This window comes from Protopterus annectens, chromosome 5.part1 (genome assembly GCF_019279795.1).
Source record: "Protopterus annectens isolate FY-2018-M chromosome 5.part1, PAN1.0, whole genome shotgun sequence".
Classification (NCBI taxonomy): Eukaryota; Metazoa; Chordata; order Ceratodontiformes; family Protopteridae; genus Protopterus; species Protopterus annectens.
The window spans coordinates 635131235-635148004 of record NC_056736.1 but is presented as its reverse complement, the minus strand read 5'-3'; the positions used below and the strand labels follow the sequence as shown (position 1 = coordinate 635148004).

At 40.7% G+C, this 16770-nt stretch overlaps 1 protein-coding gene across 1 annotated transcript in view; it reads right to left on the bottom strand.

Moving 5' to 3' along the window:
• Nucleotides 1–16770, bottom strand: part of LOC122803244 (protocadherin Fat 4-like) — a 166819-nt gene that overhangs the window by 43918 nt on the left and 106131 nt on the right. The window contains exons 5-6 of the mRNA XM_044072841.1: nucleotides 8891–9114; nucleotides 6816–7077 (exon numbers count right to left, since the gene is read on the bottom strand). Of these exons, the coding sequence (XP_043928776.1) occupies nucleotides 6816–7077; nucleotides 8891–9114 (486 nt within the window). The remainder of the gene's footprint in view (nucleotides 1–6815; nucleotides 7078–8890; nucleotides 9115–16770) is intronic.

The window sequence follows — 16770 nt, the reverse complement described above, 5'->3', positions numbered from 1 at the left end:
GAAGAACTAAACCCGCACATAAGGCAGCTGTTTAATCTTAGCCTTACCACAGGATATGTGCCCAAGGAGTGGCGTACGGCAACTGTGGTCCCACTCCACAAAGGCGGTGCCTCTACGGACCCTGGAAATTACCTCCCCATAAGCTTAACAAGCCTGGTCTGCAAAGCTATGGAGAGGATCATAATGGAACTCATAAACAAGGACATAGGGGACTTGCAGACCTTGGACCCAACCCAGTTTGGCTTTGTCAAGGGCAGATCTTGCCTTTTGAACTTGGTCGACTTTTTCAAAACAGTTACCAAGGCCATTGATGAGGGAAAGGCAGTCCATACAGCCTACCTTGACCTTGCAAAGCTACACAATACCCCAATCGGGTATCATAGAGAAACTTACCAGCTTAAATGTAAACTCATATGTCGCAAGATGGGTTGCAAACTGGCTAAAGGACAGAACCCACAGGGTTAGAGTTGCTGGAGCCATGTCAGACTCCAAGCCGGTTACAAGTGGTGTCCCACAGGGCTCAGTCCTTGTCCCCCTATTGTTCGGCATCTACTTCTCAGAAGTACAGGCAAACATAGGAGGACTATGGCTGACAAAGTTTGCGGATGACTGCAAACTGGGTGCCATAGTGGATAGTACATCGGACACAGACATCCTTCAGAGGGGTCTCACGGAAACTGATAGCTGGTGCCAGAGCCATGGCCAGAAGTTAAACGCAAAAAAGTGTATAGTCATACCCTTCGGGAAAAACAAGGTAACCCCAAGCTAACATATAGGTGGCAACTCACTAAGCACAGAAGAGGTTATCAGGGACCTGGGTACCCAGGTTGACAGTGGCCTCTCGTTTGACACTCACGTTGCTAAAGTGGTTCGAAAGACCTTCTACACTGCCCATCTGATCATGAAGGGATTCACATCCAGATCAAGTGAGGTCATTGTTCCCCTGTACTCTTCACTTATCAGACCAATGATCGAGTACAATGCCCCATTCGGGATGTATCTCACCCGACACCTGCAGCAATTGGAGAGACCCCAAAAGTTCCTCACCAAAAGGATAAAGGGACTCCAAAACCTGTCAAATACTGCCAGACTGAATAAACTCCAACTCTATTCAGTTGCATACCGTCTGCTCAGAGGTGACCTGTGCCTGACATACAAGGCCATGACCAACCCGGAATTAATGGACATGCTCCACCTCAAAAAATCCAAATCCACCAGAACCACTAGAGCAAGTGACTTAAACCTTAGCACGGATATAAATAGGACGTGCTGGAGGGATAGATTTATCACCCAGAGACTCCCCATGCTGCGGAATAAAATCCCGGTCCATGTGAGGCAGAGCACCTCGCTGGCTCTGTTCAAGAGAAATCTTGTCCGGTGGATGGGAGATCGTAGGTTTACCCCGGGAATCATCTCTGTGTCACTGCTGGACAGAGGCACAACAAACTAATGGGCACATTATTTCTAACATAAGGAAGCCACATAAGTTTGGGCTAGGCTTATAAATGCCTTAGGGCAGATAGGCTAGTATAAACCTATGAACCTATGAACCTATGTTGAGAACACATAATAGTTTTTTGCAGTCAGAGAGCAGATCATAATTCTTTGTAGCGTATGGAGATTCATCAGCCCCATATATTACTAGTTAGTGAAAAGTAAGATTTAAAACAATGCAATGTGTTGTGATGGCCTTGAAAGCCAGTAAAGCAGTGGGGGAGTGGTAGACATCCTTAAGTATTCCCTGTCTAAGGGAAGCAGTTAATTTAAAATGCTGTTTGTACTTCAGCAGACAGCAGGCAGAAACAGGAGTTAAAATGAAGGCATTTTATTTCCTGATGTTGCTGTTTACAGGTCAGCACTGTCTGCTTTAGTGTAGACACAATATTAACAGCACATAGGAGGTGCTTAACAACTGTTAAGGTTGGGTCACATGCTAGAGTAGCGCTGAAATAGGATGTCATTTAGCCATTTGTTGAATGCAATCATGGTGCTCCACGGACTGCAAGTATGTTTGTAAATTCTAGAACAGAGGCATTTCTCTATCTTTCCTAAATAGAATGAGTTACACGAGGTGCAACAGGACAGATGCTATAGTTTGTACAATCTCCTTTCACCCAAGGATGAGCATAAGTGGCAGCCCATCCTTTAAATTTATTTTTGCTAAAAGTACATTGGTTGCACATACCACATTTAAAAGGCCTAGTTATTGTATCAGCCTTAGCAGTCATTGTATAATGGGGAAATTCAAATATGTGTTTTAAATTGTAATATTTAGTATGCACAAAGTATGCTGCAGACCCTACTGCTTTTGTAAGATGTCCCATTTTCCATGGTCTTAGAGTTAATGTTGTAACTAAGAACCATAGCTTTATCAAAAGCTGTATTTAATCTGTTATGCACCTCTTCATTTGTATGACTCGTCTGTAAACTGGACCCATATCTAATAGTTCTACCCGCTACTACTTCATTCACAATCTCACTCAATAGACGGAACGGATATTCGCTTTCTGGGAACATATCCTTTATCTTTAGTGTTTCAGTCTCAGACAAACTATCATCAGAAATTAATTGGGATATTTGGACCATCTGACCTTTGACTAAACTCCATTTTTGTGTAAAGAGCTGGCAGCTATTGTAACGTAAACAGCAGTTCAAAAATGTTAGTTTCCTGTATATTTTAGACACAAATGTCTGATAAAGAATGTCCTTAGAAATGCTAACCTCCAAAACTCAAAAGATTCACATGAATAATTACAGTAGACTCGCTACTATCCAATCTCGCTGGGACTGGACCTTAGGCTGGATAAATGAATGGCTGGTTAATCCAAAAAAAGCATACCAAATAGCATTTATAGGTTGTAAATCAGATTAAAAGGTATGCACATATGTTGTATTGATTACCAATGCTCTTATTTAACTTTACATTACTTTCTGGATGAAGTAATGCGTTGTCTTTGAGTACAGTGCACTGTACATTTTCCTAGAACTGGCAACAAAAATTTGATTTATGATAAAAAATCTTGACGAAAATATGCCTGGTTATAGAGGAGTCCAGTTAAAGGGAGACCGGATAACAGGGAGTCTATTGTATGAGAACACATCAGGAATACTGTACTGTCAAATTCCCCAACACTCAGAAAACTAAACATAACAACAACAAGCTAGAAATTTGCCTGATAAAGACGTATCAAACCCTTTTTGGGTACTTATTTTGATGGCACTACTAAAAAATAAAACACACGGCTCAAGGGGAAAAATACTGAAACAAATTTCTGCACAGCCAAGGTAAGTGGCATAAATCACACACACGTGTAACCACGCAAAGAGGTGTGCACACGTGCAGTGCATCAAAGAACGCTATTAGGAACCACTGCATCACAGAATGAGAGTGACAACACCAAGTTTTGAAAAGAGATTTAGATTAAAGTTGAACTGATTTTTTTTAATTAAGCTTATGTATAATAACATTTAGACACTCAGTCATCACATTGTGGGTTACCCACAACAGTTATTGTTAAACCCCATATTACCCATATACTAACATGGTATTTTCTTAACTACAAAAAATAAATTGAGTACTATATCAGCAAATAAAAATTACTCTTATCTGAAGAAAACATTGGTAATTTTAATGTTTCTGCATGCACACACACACACACACACACACACACACACACACACACACACACACACACACACACACACACACACACACACACAACACACATGTATAAAAGTGTGTCTCCACATGTAGCTGCGTGTGTCATAGGCACCGGAACCATAGACCAAGGGGGAGGGAGCACCCCCCCCGCTTTTACAGCTGTAAGACCTATAGGCAGATCTGTAAATTCAACCACAAAAGTGCACAGAAATAACTACGTTCCACATCAAGCCTGCTGCTGCATTCCTGATCACATCAGTCCCACTGCCAGAGTCACAGTAAGGAAGGTGCAAGGTCCATTTATGCAGGCTGGAAAGTGTGTGTGATTTTATGTGTTTTGGTTTCCTCCAAGGCTGTGCTCCACTTATGCAGGCTGGTGAGGTGTGTGTGTATGTAATGCCCCAGTTACTTATGAATGGTGGTTAGAATTACTCAGGCTCAAACCCTGTACCTTAAGTACAGGAGCCTGCATTCTCGATCCAAACCACCACTTGTGATCCAGGGAGTTTGGTCTGTTCCTCTTAAAATTTGTGGTTTTCTGGCAAATCAGTGAGAATGGAATTCATTAAATAATGGTAGTCCTTTAAGTTTCAGTCTTCCTATCTTTTTTGGAAACACATGGTAATATAAAACACTATTTTAGCAAAGTTCTAAGATTATAAAAGCAATATTTAAAATGTGTCCCTGGTTTTGGGTCTTTGCATCCCCTAAATAAATTTTGGCTGTTTCCAGATTTCTACTGCTGTGAAATTGAGATGTTTAGTTGTGTCGAGTGGATAGTGCAGTGGTAGGGTTGCTACCTCATGGCAAGAGGTTTTTGGTTTGATTCTTGGCTAGGGTGCCTTCTGTGTGGAGTTATGTCCTCCCTGTGTTTGTGTGGGTTTCCTCTGGGTGCTCTGGTTTCCTCCCATGTTACAAAGACATGCATTTGGAGCATTTCTCCCTGGCCCTCTGCTGAAAACTGGCTTTGTTCCAAGTTGGACTTTACTGGTAAACTAATGTTAAATAAATTAAAAATGTTGCTGAGAGCTTCGGGGGAAGAGAAGTTTAGTGCTGCTTATTCCGAATGTGTTTGCATTGTTAGTGGCACAGCAGGTAGTAGTCTTGCTTTTGATGCAGAAGGCTGTGGGATCTACTCCCACAGTATGCAGATGGATTGCTGATACTCTACTGTGTTGTACTTTAAAGGGAGTGGATGCTGCAGTCCTGTGAATGTCCTCCTTTGGAGGAATTACCTAGTAACTATGAACCTGTTATCAGTTTGCCATCCATTCCCTATTGCAATATTACTAGCTTATTATTTTTAATGTAACATAGGCAATTTATTCTTCAAGGGCAACAGCCACTTTATTTGTAGATGACACAATGAAATATAAAGTTATTTCCTAGCAGCAACCTTTTCATTAATTAGAAATCCCTTTAATGTGGAATTATTTAGATGACTTACTTCTGCAGAGATTTTGCATATTTACTGATATTGGTGGATTGTAATGACAGAAGTTTGAGTGGCCTTTTATGGTTGAAGTTTTCTGAAGTGGGTAGTTTTATCATTGGTGCATACATTTTGTTTCATTGCTTATTAGGGGACTGCTCAAAACTACAAATTTAAAACACAATCTAACAACTGGTGCTGTATTATACAAGGAATATAATTTAATACAATCAGGAAGGTGAATCAAAGAATGCATACACGTGTGCCTGACCCTAAAAATGCGTTTGACAACAGCCCAAAGGAAAGTGTGAAAGGCTCAAAATTATGGGCAAATTTTAAGCTTTACTGTTTGTTACCAAAGCAATGGATGAAGGTAAAACAGTTCACACCACATTCCCTTGACCTGACCAAGCCTTTTGACACAACTTGCTCACAGGATGCAGGAGATCAAAATAGGGGAAGAAACCAGTCACCAATGAAGTCCCCTAGGGTTCGGTGCTGAGACTTTTTCTGTTCGGCATATACATCTCAAAAGTAAAAGGAAATACCAAAGGGCTTTGGCTGGCTAAGTTTGAGATGATTGCAAGCTGCGAGCTGTTACTGAATCCCCAAATGACTTAACCATCATGCAGGAAAGTTTGTCCCAAACAATAACTGGTGTCAAAATCATGACAATTCCCTCTGAGAACTGATCCAGTTGTTTGGCATTTGGGAACTTGTATGTATAGTGACCTACCTTTTGACCAACATGTGCCCAGAGTCTTAAGAAAGCCTTTCTATATTGCACAGCTTATAAACAAATTGATTGTGACTAGATCTAGAGATGTTGTTTCCCCCTTTACAAAGCTCTCATTAGGTCAGTCATTTTGTATAATGCCCACTTTGGCATGTATCTGTTCAGCCCCATGCAACAACTGGAATACCTTCAGAGATACCTTATTTAAAAGGATACAAGTCCTAAACAATAGGTCTTCCATGGACCACCTCAAAGATTTATTACTATCTTCAGTATCCTACAGAGTGCTTAGAGGTGAAATGTCTGTCATACAAGGCATCCTCCGACCTAATACAGATGGACCTACCGAACATCAGCAAGTCAAATGGCATCAGAAATACTCAGTCCAGGTATCTAAACTGGATGTTGTGGAGAGATGGATATATATCACAGAGGCTACCACTGTTCCAGAACAGTCTATCCATTCAAGTAAAATAAAGCTCATCCGTCCATATTCAAACGCAACTTGCACCTAAGTATGGGTAATAGAAAATGTACTCTAGGATTGCTCCTCATGCCACTAATGGATAGAGGTAGTTCCTAAATGCTGCATCCCTTATATGGGTCACCTCAAATTATCTAGGGAATGATCACAGTTATTCTCACTAGGGCTAACATACAATTATCAGCCATGGAATAGGTAAGACCAATCAGAAAATCTTAATTCAAGCAACAAAAAGGGAATTGGCTAAGCTTAAAAAGTCCTCCAAGTGAACCTATGTTGTGGTAGTAAGTAGTTATAAAAAATTGCCCTTTTTAGATCACTAAGTGCCCCTCTCACCCCCCCCCCCAGTCTTCAACAGCTTCCGGCGCCTATGGCGTGTGTGTGTGTGTGTGTGTGTGTGTGTGTGTGTGTGTGTGTGTGTGTGTGTGCGCATGTCTTAAATAATAATGAAGATTTTTATTTTCACAAACATAAAAGAACACTGTTTATACAGATTACTTACCAGGTTCATTCCCAAATCTGGAATGTGAGTATGGCATCCCTCCTAAATAAATTATTTCCACATTGCTGCTTCCAAAGTCTTGTGTCAGACTGGTAACATTTTTGAAATGTTGATTATCAAGTAAGATCTTGGTAGAGCTGACATCTCTCTCTAATGCCAGCAGGTGCCATTGGCCATCAGAAACTGTAATCTCATCCATGGCAAGCTGCGTGTAACCCTCCTGTCCAGTTTCAGAAGTGTACAGTAACTTTCCTCCAAAGATCTGAGGAAGAAGCAAACATAGTTTTCTAATGTACTGATAATATATTTAAAAATAGTTACACAGGAAGTCTCTATTTATATTTATATGGATTTTGTATTTGAGAAAATGTTTAATTTTCTTTCAGACACTAATTTCAACAACTCTGAAGGCATTTCTCTAACTAGATATTGATGATGAAACCTAACTTTTAAGCAGTTTCCTGAGTATATCTTTATCGCTCCATGCATATACTGGCATTTATTTATCCATCTATCCAGACATCTACCCACTAATCCATTCCTGTCTTTCTGTGTGTCTCACTCTTCCCCTCCCCCTCTTTCTTTCTCACACACCTTTTCTGCTGGGTTCTTTATCTGCTAAAAGTGACTAGAACTGACTTCCCCTATACAGTCTAAACTACACAATGGCATCACTACCGATGGCTAACTGCGTCTTTACTTGTACCTCTCTGAACCCTTTCTACCTTGGTTGAGATCACATCCATAATTCAATCTTTTTTCGTACTAGTCAGTATATTTTGTAGGTTGATAAGATTGATTGTCAAGTATATGACTTACTGGCCTTTCAAAAAACCTGACTGCTGAAATTCCATTTTCAGATTTGCTATTTCTTACACACTTAACTGCTGTAATCTCATTTTAAAATTTGCTATTTCTTAAGTACTTGCCAGCTTTCACCTTCTTAAATATCCCTAAACTATGGCCTTGAACTGAAGGGGATGCTTGGATATCCAGTCAAACAATGCACAGTGCTTTAATACAAGGGATACTGTGGATATCGGTCCCACTGTGGCTAGCTGTATGTAACAGTACTGGGTGAAGAGCATCCATTAACACTATAAACCTGTTAAAAAGAAACCTTGAATTTTTTTCCCTGTTAGACGTTCACTGTTGTCTTTGGTGCCACTCCTATGAACATACAAGCTACACAAACAAGATGGCTCATAGCCCATCCAGTGTGCCCAGATGTGCTGGCACCTCAGCACATCTGCCTGCACTACTTCTTTTCCTTCCTGCTCAGTACAACCAATCGTGTGTCCTCAAACTCCTGTCACCCTGTAAGTGAAACAGAACTTTATTCCTGTATCTTTCTTTTGCACTTTATACCATTCCATTTCCATTTTAAATTAGATATGGACTGAAGCATAACACAATGAGATGATGCAAGAATCAGTTTATATAAATGTATATATAAAATATATGGGTTGGTGTGTCACTTTAACAGTGATAATGATATGCACACACACACGTGTGTGTGTGTGTGTGTGTGTGTGTGTGTGTGTGTGTGTGTGTGTGTGTGTGTGTGTGTGTGTGTGTATATATATATATATATATATATATATATATATATATATATATATATATATATATATATATATATATATATATATATATATATGTATCAAAGAAATCCAACTCTGGACCAATTTCCAATAAACAATGAAAAATAAAAAAACAAATGCTGGGGCATGACAATACAGGATGTATCCAAGCAAAAACACGAGAAGGATCATTCATCCTAAACACAAAAATAAATTCATTGGATTAATTACTTGTGTTTAAAACTACTATTATATACACCAATGTTTACATAATTAACAATAAATTAACATTCAAGTCACTAAGTAGTGGGATTAACCCAATCAATAAAGGATAAATAAATCGATAAATGTAGCTGAGTTTTTTTTTCAGGTAAAGCGCAGTCCATTATAACCACCTACAGTGCAAATGGGTTATGATTACTTTTTAAGTGAAATGTATCCAGACAAACACATTTCTTTTGTGGTATTACATTTCAAAAAATGCATGATTACCTTTATAGAGGTATAGCTGGTTCCTTCTTGAATGTGAACAAGCAGTCCATTCATTTTTCTTGTAAGAAACTTTATCTCCATACTGCTAACATTCATCGGTATTGTCCTCTTATCCGTTGGCATCTCTAAGTGTTCCTTCATAATTTTACGTTTGAAACTCTCTTTTATAATATAATCAAGCCTGGATTTCCCATCAAATTGAATAGCAATGAGTGCTGATATTTCTGGGTTACAAATTACACAAAACAGTATGGATTACTTTGTTGTAGCATGAAGTTTCTGTAAAGTACAGCAATGCAGAGCACTCACTACAAATTAGATATAATTGAATAAATAATTACCAGCGTATACCAAGAACCCAAGCTGGAAGTCCAAACAGCAAACAAAGAAAAAACAGCTGGATAACCACGACTGTTCATAGGTTCATAGGCAGGTACTAGGCTATTGGCCCTAGGGCCTATACAAGCCTAGCCAAAAAGGTACCCTGGCTTTCGCCACCCAAGAAAATTATTTTCCTGTGCCCCTGTCAAGCAGAACCACAGAAGTGATCCCTGGGGTGAATTTGCTATTACCCATCCAATCATCAAGATTTTTCTTAAAGAGTGCTAATGAGGAGCTCTGTTTGACATAAATAGGTAGTCTGTTCCAGAGTATGGGAAGTCTCTGGGACAGGAATCTATCCCTCCAGCATGTTCTGTTTATTGTGGTGACAAGGTTTAGGTCCCTAGAACATGTAGCTCAGAGGGATTGGGATTTCTTTAAGTGGAGCATGTCCAACAGCTTTGGGTTTGACATAGCTTTGTATGTTAGGCAGAGATTGCCTCTGAGTAGGTGATATGCGACGGAGTAAAGCTGGAATATTTTGAGTCGGTCTGCGTAGGGCATCTGTTTGAGGCCAGTAATCCTCTTTTTGAGGTATTTCTGCGGCCTTTCCAGTTATTGTAGATGTCTTGTGAGGTACATACCAAAAGGGGCGTTGTACTCTATAATGGGTCTAATGAGTGATGAGTAGATAGGAACAATGACCTATTTTTTTCTGGATGAGAAACCTTTTGTGATGAGGTGTGCCATGTAGAAGGATTTCCTGACCACTGTGGCGATGTGATTATCAAAGGAGAGACTACTGTCCACCTGTGTCCCAAGGTCTCTTATCACACTTTCGGTGTTAAGTAGACTACCACCTATGTGGTAGTTCATGGGTACAGAGTTTTTACCAAAGGGGATGACAATGCACTTTTTGGCATTGAGCTTGAGACCATGGCTTTGACACCAGGCATCTGTCTCAGTGAGGCCCTTTTGTAGGATGTCCACATCATTAGGAGTTTCGATTATGGCTCCTAGTTTGCAGTCATCTGCGAATTTAGTTAGCCAAAGACCTTCTGTGTTGGCCTGTACTTCAGAGAAGTAGATACCAAACAGGAGAGGACCCAGGACTGAACCCTGTGGTACTCCACTTGTCACTGGTCTGAAGTCTGATTTGGAGTCTGCTACTTTCACAGTATGGGTTCTGTCAGTAAGCCAGTTGGCAACCCATCTTGTGACATAGGGATTTATACCTAGTTTAGTGACTTTATCTCTAATTTCAGAGTGGAGGATGGTGTTGAATGCCTTGGCGAGATCTAGATAGGCTGTGTCAACCACCTTACCCTCATCTATGGCTTTGGTGACTGCTTCAAAGAAGTCTATCAGGTTTAGGAGACATGATCTGCCATTTACAAACCTGAAGTGTGTGAGGTCCAGAGTTTGGAGATCTCCAATGTCTTTTTTTATGAGTTCCATGATGATATGTTCCATGGCCTTGCAGACCAGGCTCGTCAGGCTAATGGGATGGTAGTTCCTGGGGTCTATTGTGGCCCCTCCCTTGTGGAGTGGGATAACTGTTGCAGTGCGTCATTCAATGGGCACAAAGCCTAAGGTGAGGCTATGATTGAACGTGGTACTTAGGTGAGGTGCCAGTTCATTCTGTAGTTTGTGTAGAAGGCAGCCTGGAATGTTGTTAGGTCCCATGGATGCTGTGTTCTTGGTCTTGGAGAGTGAGGTTTTTACCTGTGCAGCCGTGATTACAGGAATTTTGCATTCTTCCGGTATAAAGATGGGCCCTTTAGGGGGTGAGAGGGGAGTAAAGTTAGCACTGAACCTGTCTGCCAGGATGTTGGCAATATCAATTGGTTCTGTATATTTAGTGTCATTGTGCTGTAACTCAGAGCAGATCTGAGTGTTGCCATTGAGATTCTTGACATAGCCATAGAATGCTTTGTGGTTGTCTTTAGAATCAGTGGCGATTTTGTTTTCATAACTAGCTTTGGAGGATTTTATGAGGGATCTCAGCTTCTTACTGGGGCTGACCAGGGAGTTCCTCCAATCGTGGAATTTTACTCTTTTTTGCAACAGTTTCTTTCTTCTGTTGTAGAGTTTGTTTATGGCAGAAGACCACCAGATTGGCTCCCTTTTTTTGGAGGAGAGCATCTTGGTTCTGTTAGGGATAGCATGATCCATGCACTCGTGTAAGTGCTTATAAAGTGCATTTGTGTAGGATTCAGCAGTTGTACCTCTATTCTCCATCTGCATGGGTGTCGTGAAGTTTGCCACTTCTGTCTTAAGAAGCATGAAGTTGGCTTTGGAGAAATTATTTATGGTTATTTTCCTAATGGGGGGTATGAGTGGGATGTGGATGTCTAGGGTGATTAGCTTGTGGTCGGATCTGACCAGCGCAGAGCTGACCTCTGGTGTGGAACACCAGTCGCCCATGTTGGTGATGACCAGGTCTAGGATATTGCTGCCCCTGGTGGGGGTGTGGATAAGTTGAGCCAAAGTGTTGGAAATGTTGACACAATTTTAATAAAATATACCATAAAAAAGATATTTTATTAAAATTGTGTCAACAGTCGTGGTTATCCAGCTGTTTTTTTGTTTGTAAGAATCAGATATACAGATTTATGCTTCACCAGTCGTGAGCACTAATTGATTTTAGTGTGATGAGTTAAAAGCAGGTATTTTAATAAATTGCATAGTTCTCTCCAACACATACCACGGAAATCATAACAGCATAAATTTACTAATTTGGGTGGCATAAACATTTGGTCAGTTGTCCAGTATCTTGGTTCTCTTGAAATGGCAATATGAGTGTGTGTGTGTGTGTGTGTGTGTGTGTGTGTGTGTGTGTGTGTGTGTGTGTGTGTGTGTGTGTGTGTGTGTGTGTGTGCCCGTGTGTGTGCGTGTGTGCGTGTGTGTGTGTGTGTGTGTGTGTGTGTGTGTGTGTGTGTGTGTGTGTGTGTGTGTGTGTGTGTGTGTGTGTGTGTGTGTGTGTCTGTATGCACATGTGCGACAGTGCTTATTTGTATGTGTGTGTGTGCTCACCTAATATGGAACATAAAACACCTTTCATGTATTATTAGAAAATTCTTTGTTTTAACATGTGAAATGTAGCTCCAAAACTAAAAGGCTGGAGTTTCTAAAGTCATAGTGACTCACATATGTGGCCCTCTTCAGGGAATGATAGAAGTGAAAGCACAAATCTTATACTCCCCATTGAGAGGGGTCCTTACTGTGGATTGATTGCCTGCTGGAGTTTGTATTTCCATTTGTTTTTCTCCCTGCCCATCACCGCTGCTATACATGTTCAGGGACTGGTTACAAAGCAGTGGAAAGGGTTTGTTCTTGGTGAATAATTACCTGAATCTGCAGCCTGCTATATGACTGGGTACTCTCCAGCATTGTGTTTCATGATGATTGTAATAGCAACACTTCAATATGAATGACTATAAAATTGCCACTGTCAAAATATTCGGTAAAAGCATTTCTTGTGGGAAAGAAGCTTCAGTATTTTTGAGTGACTTCCTCTTATACATAGTTCAGGCAAATTACACAGAAGATTCTTTCATGAGTTTCACAAACTGTTCAGTGATAAATTAAAAAAGGAAAATAAATAGTAAAATGCTCTTATTATCTGGATTGAAACACATCCCATAATTCAGCAATCTTAAGAAAGAACTGCATGGCTAAAGACTGCTTGCTTTTGACAACAGCAGCAGTTTGCACAGTAAAATACAAATGAATCATGTTAAAATGAAGACCTATTTTACATTTTTTGTTTCATCTAACTAGTTCAATACTAAATTGCATTTGGCAAAGAAGTATTATGATGTATTCCACTTCCTGGGAAAACTGCCTTTTGTTGGCTAACATGGAACATCATGTCAAGCAGGTCAACAAATACTGATAGGTGAAGGGAAGTTAGAGGGCAAAAGAGGAATACATGCACGCCCAGCAAAAATAAAATGAAAGCATGCGTGACAATGTCTTGAGACCATATGATAAAGGGTAAAAATACTCAACGAATCTCACCATCTTAGTAATGCGGTTTGCTGATGCTTTTGTGCTATAACTTTTGTATCTCAAGAATGCAGGCCCTTAGCACAAGCAGCACCTTAAATGGTGATTCAGGAGATAGAGAGAGATGTACTTCTGATAGATGGGTGGGGAGTTGACAATTCTTCTGAATGTGCCTTCACAGGTCTGAGGGTGGTGAAAATAAGTACATTCAGACAGGACATAGTGGCAGGAAATCTGTGATAAATGTGCATGATCAGATCTATTTCACATAGGCTAGAATGTAGAAACCCAAAACTTTGAGCCCAAAACAGTAGCACTGCAAAATGTCACCAGTGAAAGACAAACAACCAAAACACACTTTTTGTAGGAGGAAGAGAAAGCCCCCTGCACCTCTCCCGACCCCTTGTTATTATATATATATATATATATATATATATATATATATATATATATATATATATATATATATATATATACATACACACCAGGTCCGAGATTGTACTACAGGTGGAAAAGGGCAACCCCCCCTCTCTCTGTCTCTGTCTCTCTCTCTCTCTCTCTCTCTCTCTCTCTCTCTCTTTCTCTCTCTCTCTCTGCCTCTCTCTCTCTCTCTCTCTGTCTCTCTCTGTCTGTATCTTGTACCATGAACTCAAACAACCACCTACAGCCTCACTTCTATCTTTTGAGCTCGTCATTGTGAGTTTCAACATTCTAGCTGCTCAGCCATCTGAAATGGACTGGCATGACCATATAGGGTTGATGATATGTGAGCCACACTAACAAGACAGCTGAATATGTAACTTGCAATACGCGTACCTCACTGAAAGGACAATCCATCCATCCACAACCCCTTTTTCCCATTTTTGTGCATGAGTCAGGGTGTCACTTCAACAGTGACAATCATCTAGAGCCAAGGTTCACACCACCAGGTGGCTAGCCCTGCCAAAGTTGTTCTTCTACACTATACACTCACATACAAACTAACACCTATGACCAGTTTAGAGTGTCCAGTCCACCTGCTGCATGTCTTTGTAATGAGGGAGGACACCAGATCACCTAGAGAAAACCCACATGACCACAGGGAGAACATGCAAACTCTGCACAGAAGTCACCCCAGCCCAGAATCAAACCGGAGAACCTCTTGTTGTGAGGTGACAACACTATGTGCTGCACCACTCTGCCACCCACTGAAAGGACAGTGCAGACTGGAAAATCCCAGGCAATAAGCATCCCATCATAAGTAGATAGTATGGGTCTGAATGTAGAGATGATGGGGTCTGAATGGAGAGATGATGGGGTCTGAATGGAGAGATTATGGGGTCTGAATGTAGAGATGATGGGGTCTGAATGGAGAGATAATGAAATCAGCAGGAAAAAGAGAATAGTATTGATGGAACTGACGTCATCCTCAAGTCCTGGTGAGCACCTTCATGTGGTGGACCCTGTTTTCACAAAATTCAACAAGGCAACATTGATATATAGACGGTATCTTATATAGCATATATCATGGAGAGACGTAGGTTAAAAATAAAAAAGACAGTTGGATGCACAACTCCCAGGATAAAAAAAGTGCCCAATCCTGGTGTGCACACTGGTGCCAGGACTGGAAGAAAATTACAGTGTAGAATCCTCATGACACGGAAACATTCCTACAATGGGGTCAGGCCAGATTCACAGAAAGTATTGTCCCCCCCCCCCCATTGTAAAAGGAAGTAGTAGTCCACATAAAACACAAAAACTGACAGGTCAAATAAAGCAATAAAGATTTCAGAGTGGACTATTCAGGATAAGGAAGAAATTATGTATGGTTACTGTTATGCAAGAAGCCAGAATTTCCTGATAGAAGATATTCAGAAAGATTAAGAGAGAAATTAAAGGAAAGAAAAATGCTTGAAGAAGAAAAGTATCAAAAGCTTCAAATGCATATTTGCATTCATTAATACAACAGATCCATATAAAATAGTACACAAAGAAACGCTGGGAGCCTGGGAAAAGAAGCAACAGAACAAGAGTGGAAATGTAAACAACAAACTCCAGAGAATTTCGATGGATAGAAAGAAACGTGGCTATGGGAAAGAAAGATCTGATGTGGTGTAATATTTATGCAAAGCAGAAAGCCAAACTAATCAATACAAAAAAAGCAGCTCCGAAGATATTTGAACTGAAATATAGGCAACGGCACCCAGATATGGAAAATTTCACAATACAAAAAAAAAAGACACAAAGGGAACGCAGAACAGAAGATTAGTAAAGTAAAAGTTAATCAAATCATCATCATCTTCTTTTGGCTGTTCCCATTAGGGGTCGCCACAGTGGATCATCTGTTTCCATTTCTTCCTGTCCTCTGCATCCTGCTCTGTCACACCAACCACCTGCATGTCTTCTCTCACCACATCCATAAACCTTATCTTAGGCCTTCCTCTTTTCCTGTTACCTGGCAGCTTCATCCTTAGCATCTTTTCCCCAATATACTCAGCATCCCTCCTCAGCACATGTCCAAACCAACGTAATCTTGCCTCTCTGGCTTTGTCTCCAAACCTTCCAACCTGGGCTAAACCTCTTATATACTTATTCCTAATCCTGTCCATCCTCGTCACACCCAGTGCAAATCTTAACATCTTTAACTCTGCCACATCCAGCTCTAACTCCTGCCTTTTTGTCAGTGCCACTGTCTCCAACCCATATAACATAGCTGGTCTCACTACCCTCTTGTAGACTTTCCCTTTCACTCTTACTGGTACTCATCTGTCACAAATCACTCCTGACACTCTTCTCCACCCACTCCATGCTGCCTGCACTCTCTTCTTCACCTCCCTTCCACACTCACCATTACTCAGAACTATTGATCTCAAGTATTTAAACTCATCCACCTTTGCCACCTCTACTCCTTGCGTCCTCACCATTCCTCTATCCTCCCTCTCATTCACATACATATATTCTGTCTTAGTCCTGCTGATCTTTATTCCTCTTCTCTCTAGAGCATATCTCGATCTCTCCAGGGTCTACTCCACCTGTTCCCTACTCTCACTTTACAATGTCATCTGTAAACATCATAGTCCATAGGGACTCCTGTCTGATCTCGTCTGTCAACCTGTCCATCACCATTGCAAATAAGAAAGGGCTCAGAGCTGATCCTTGATGTAATCCCACCTCCAACTTAAACGTATCCGTCACTCCCACTGGAGACCTCACCGCTGTCACACTACCCTCGTATATATCCTGTAACACTCTTACATACTTCTCTGACACTCCCGGCTTCCTCATACAATACCACAACTCCTCTTTAGGCACCCTGTCATATGCTTTTTCTAAGTCTGCAAAAACACAGTGCAACTCCTTCTGACCTTCTCTGTACTTCTCCATCAACACTCTCAGAGGAAACATCGCATCTGTAGTGCTCTTACAAGGCATGAAACCATACTGCTGATCACTAATCATCACGTCCCTTCTTAACCTAGCTTCCACTACTCTTTCCCATAACTTCATGCTGTTACTGATCAATTTAATCCCTCTGTAGTTACTACAGCTCTGCACATCACCCTTATTCT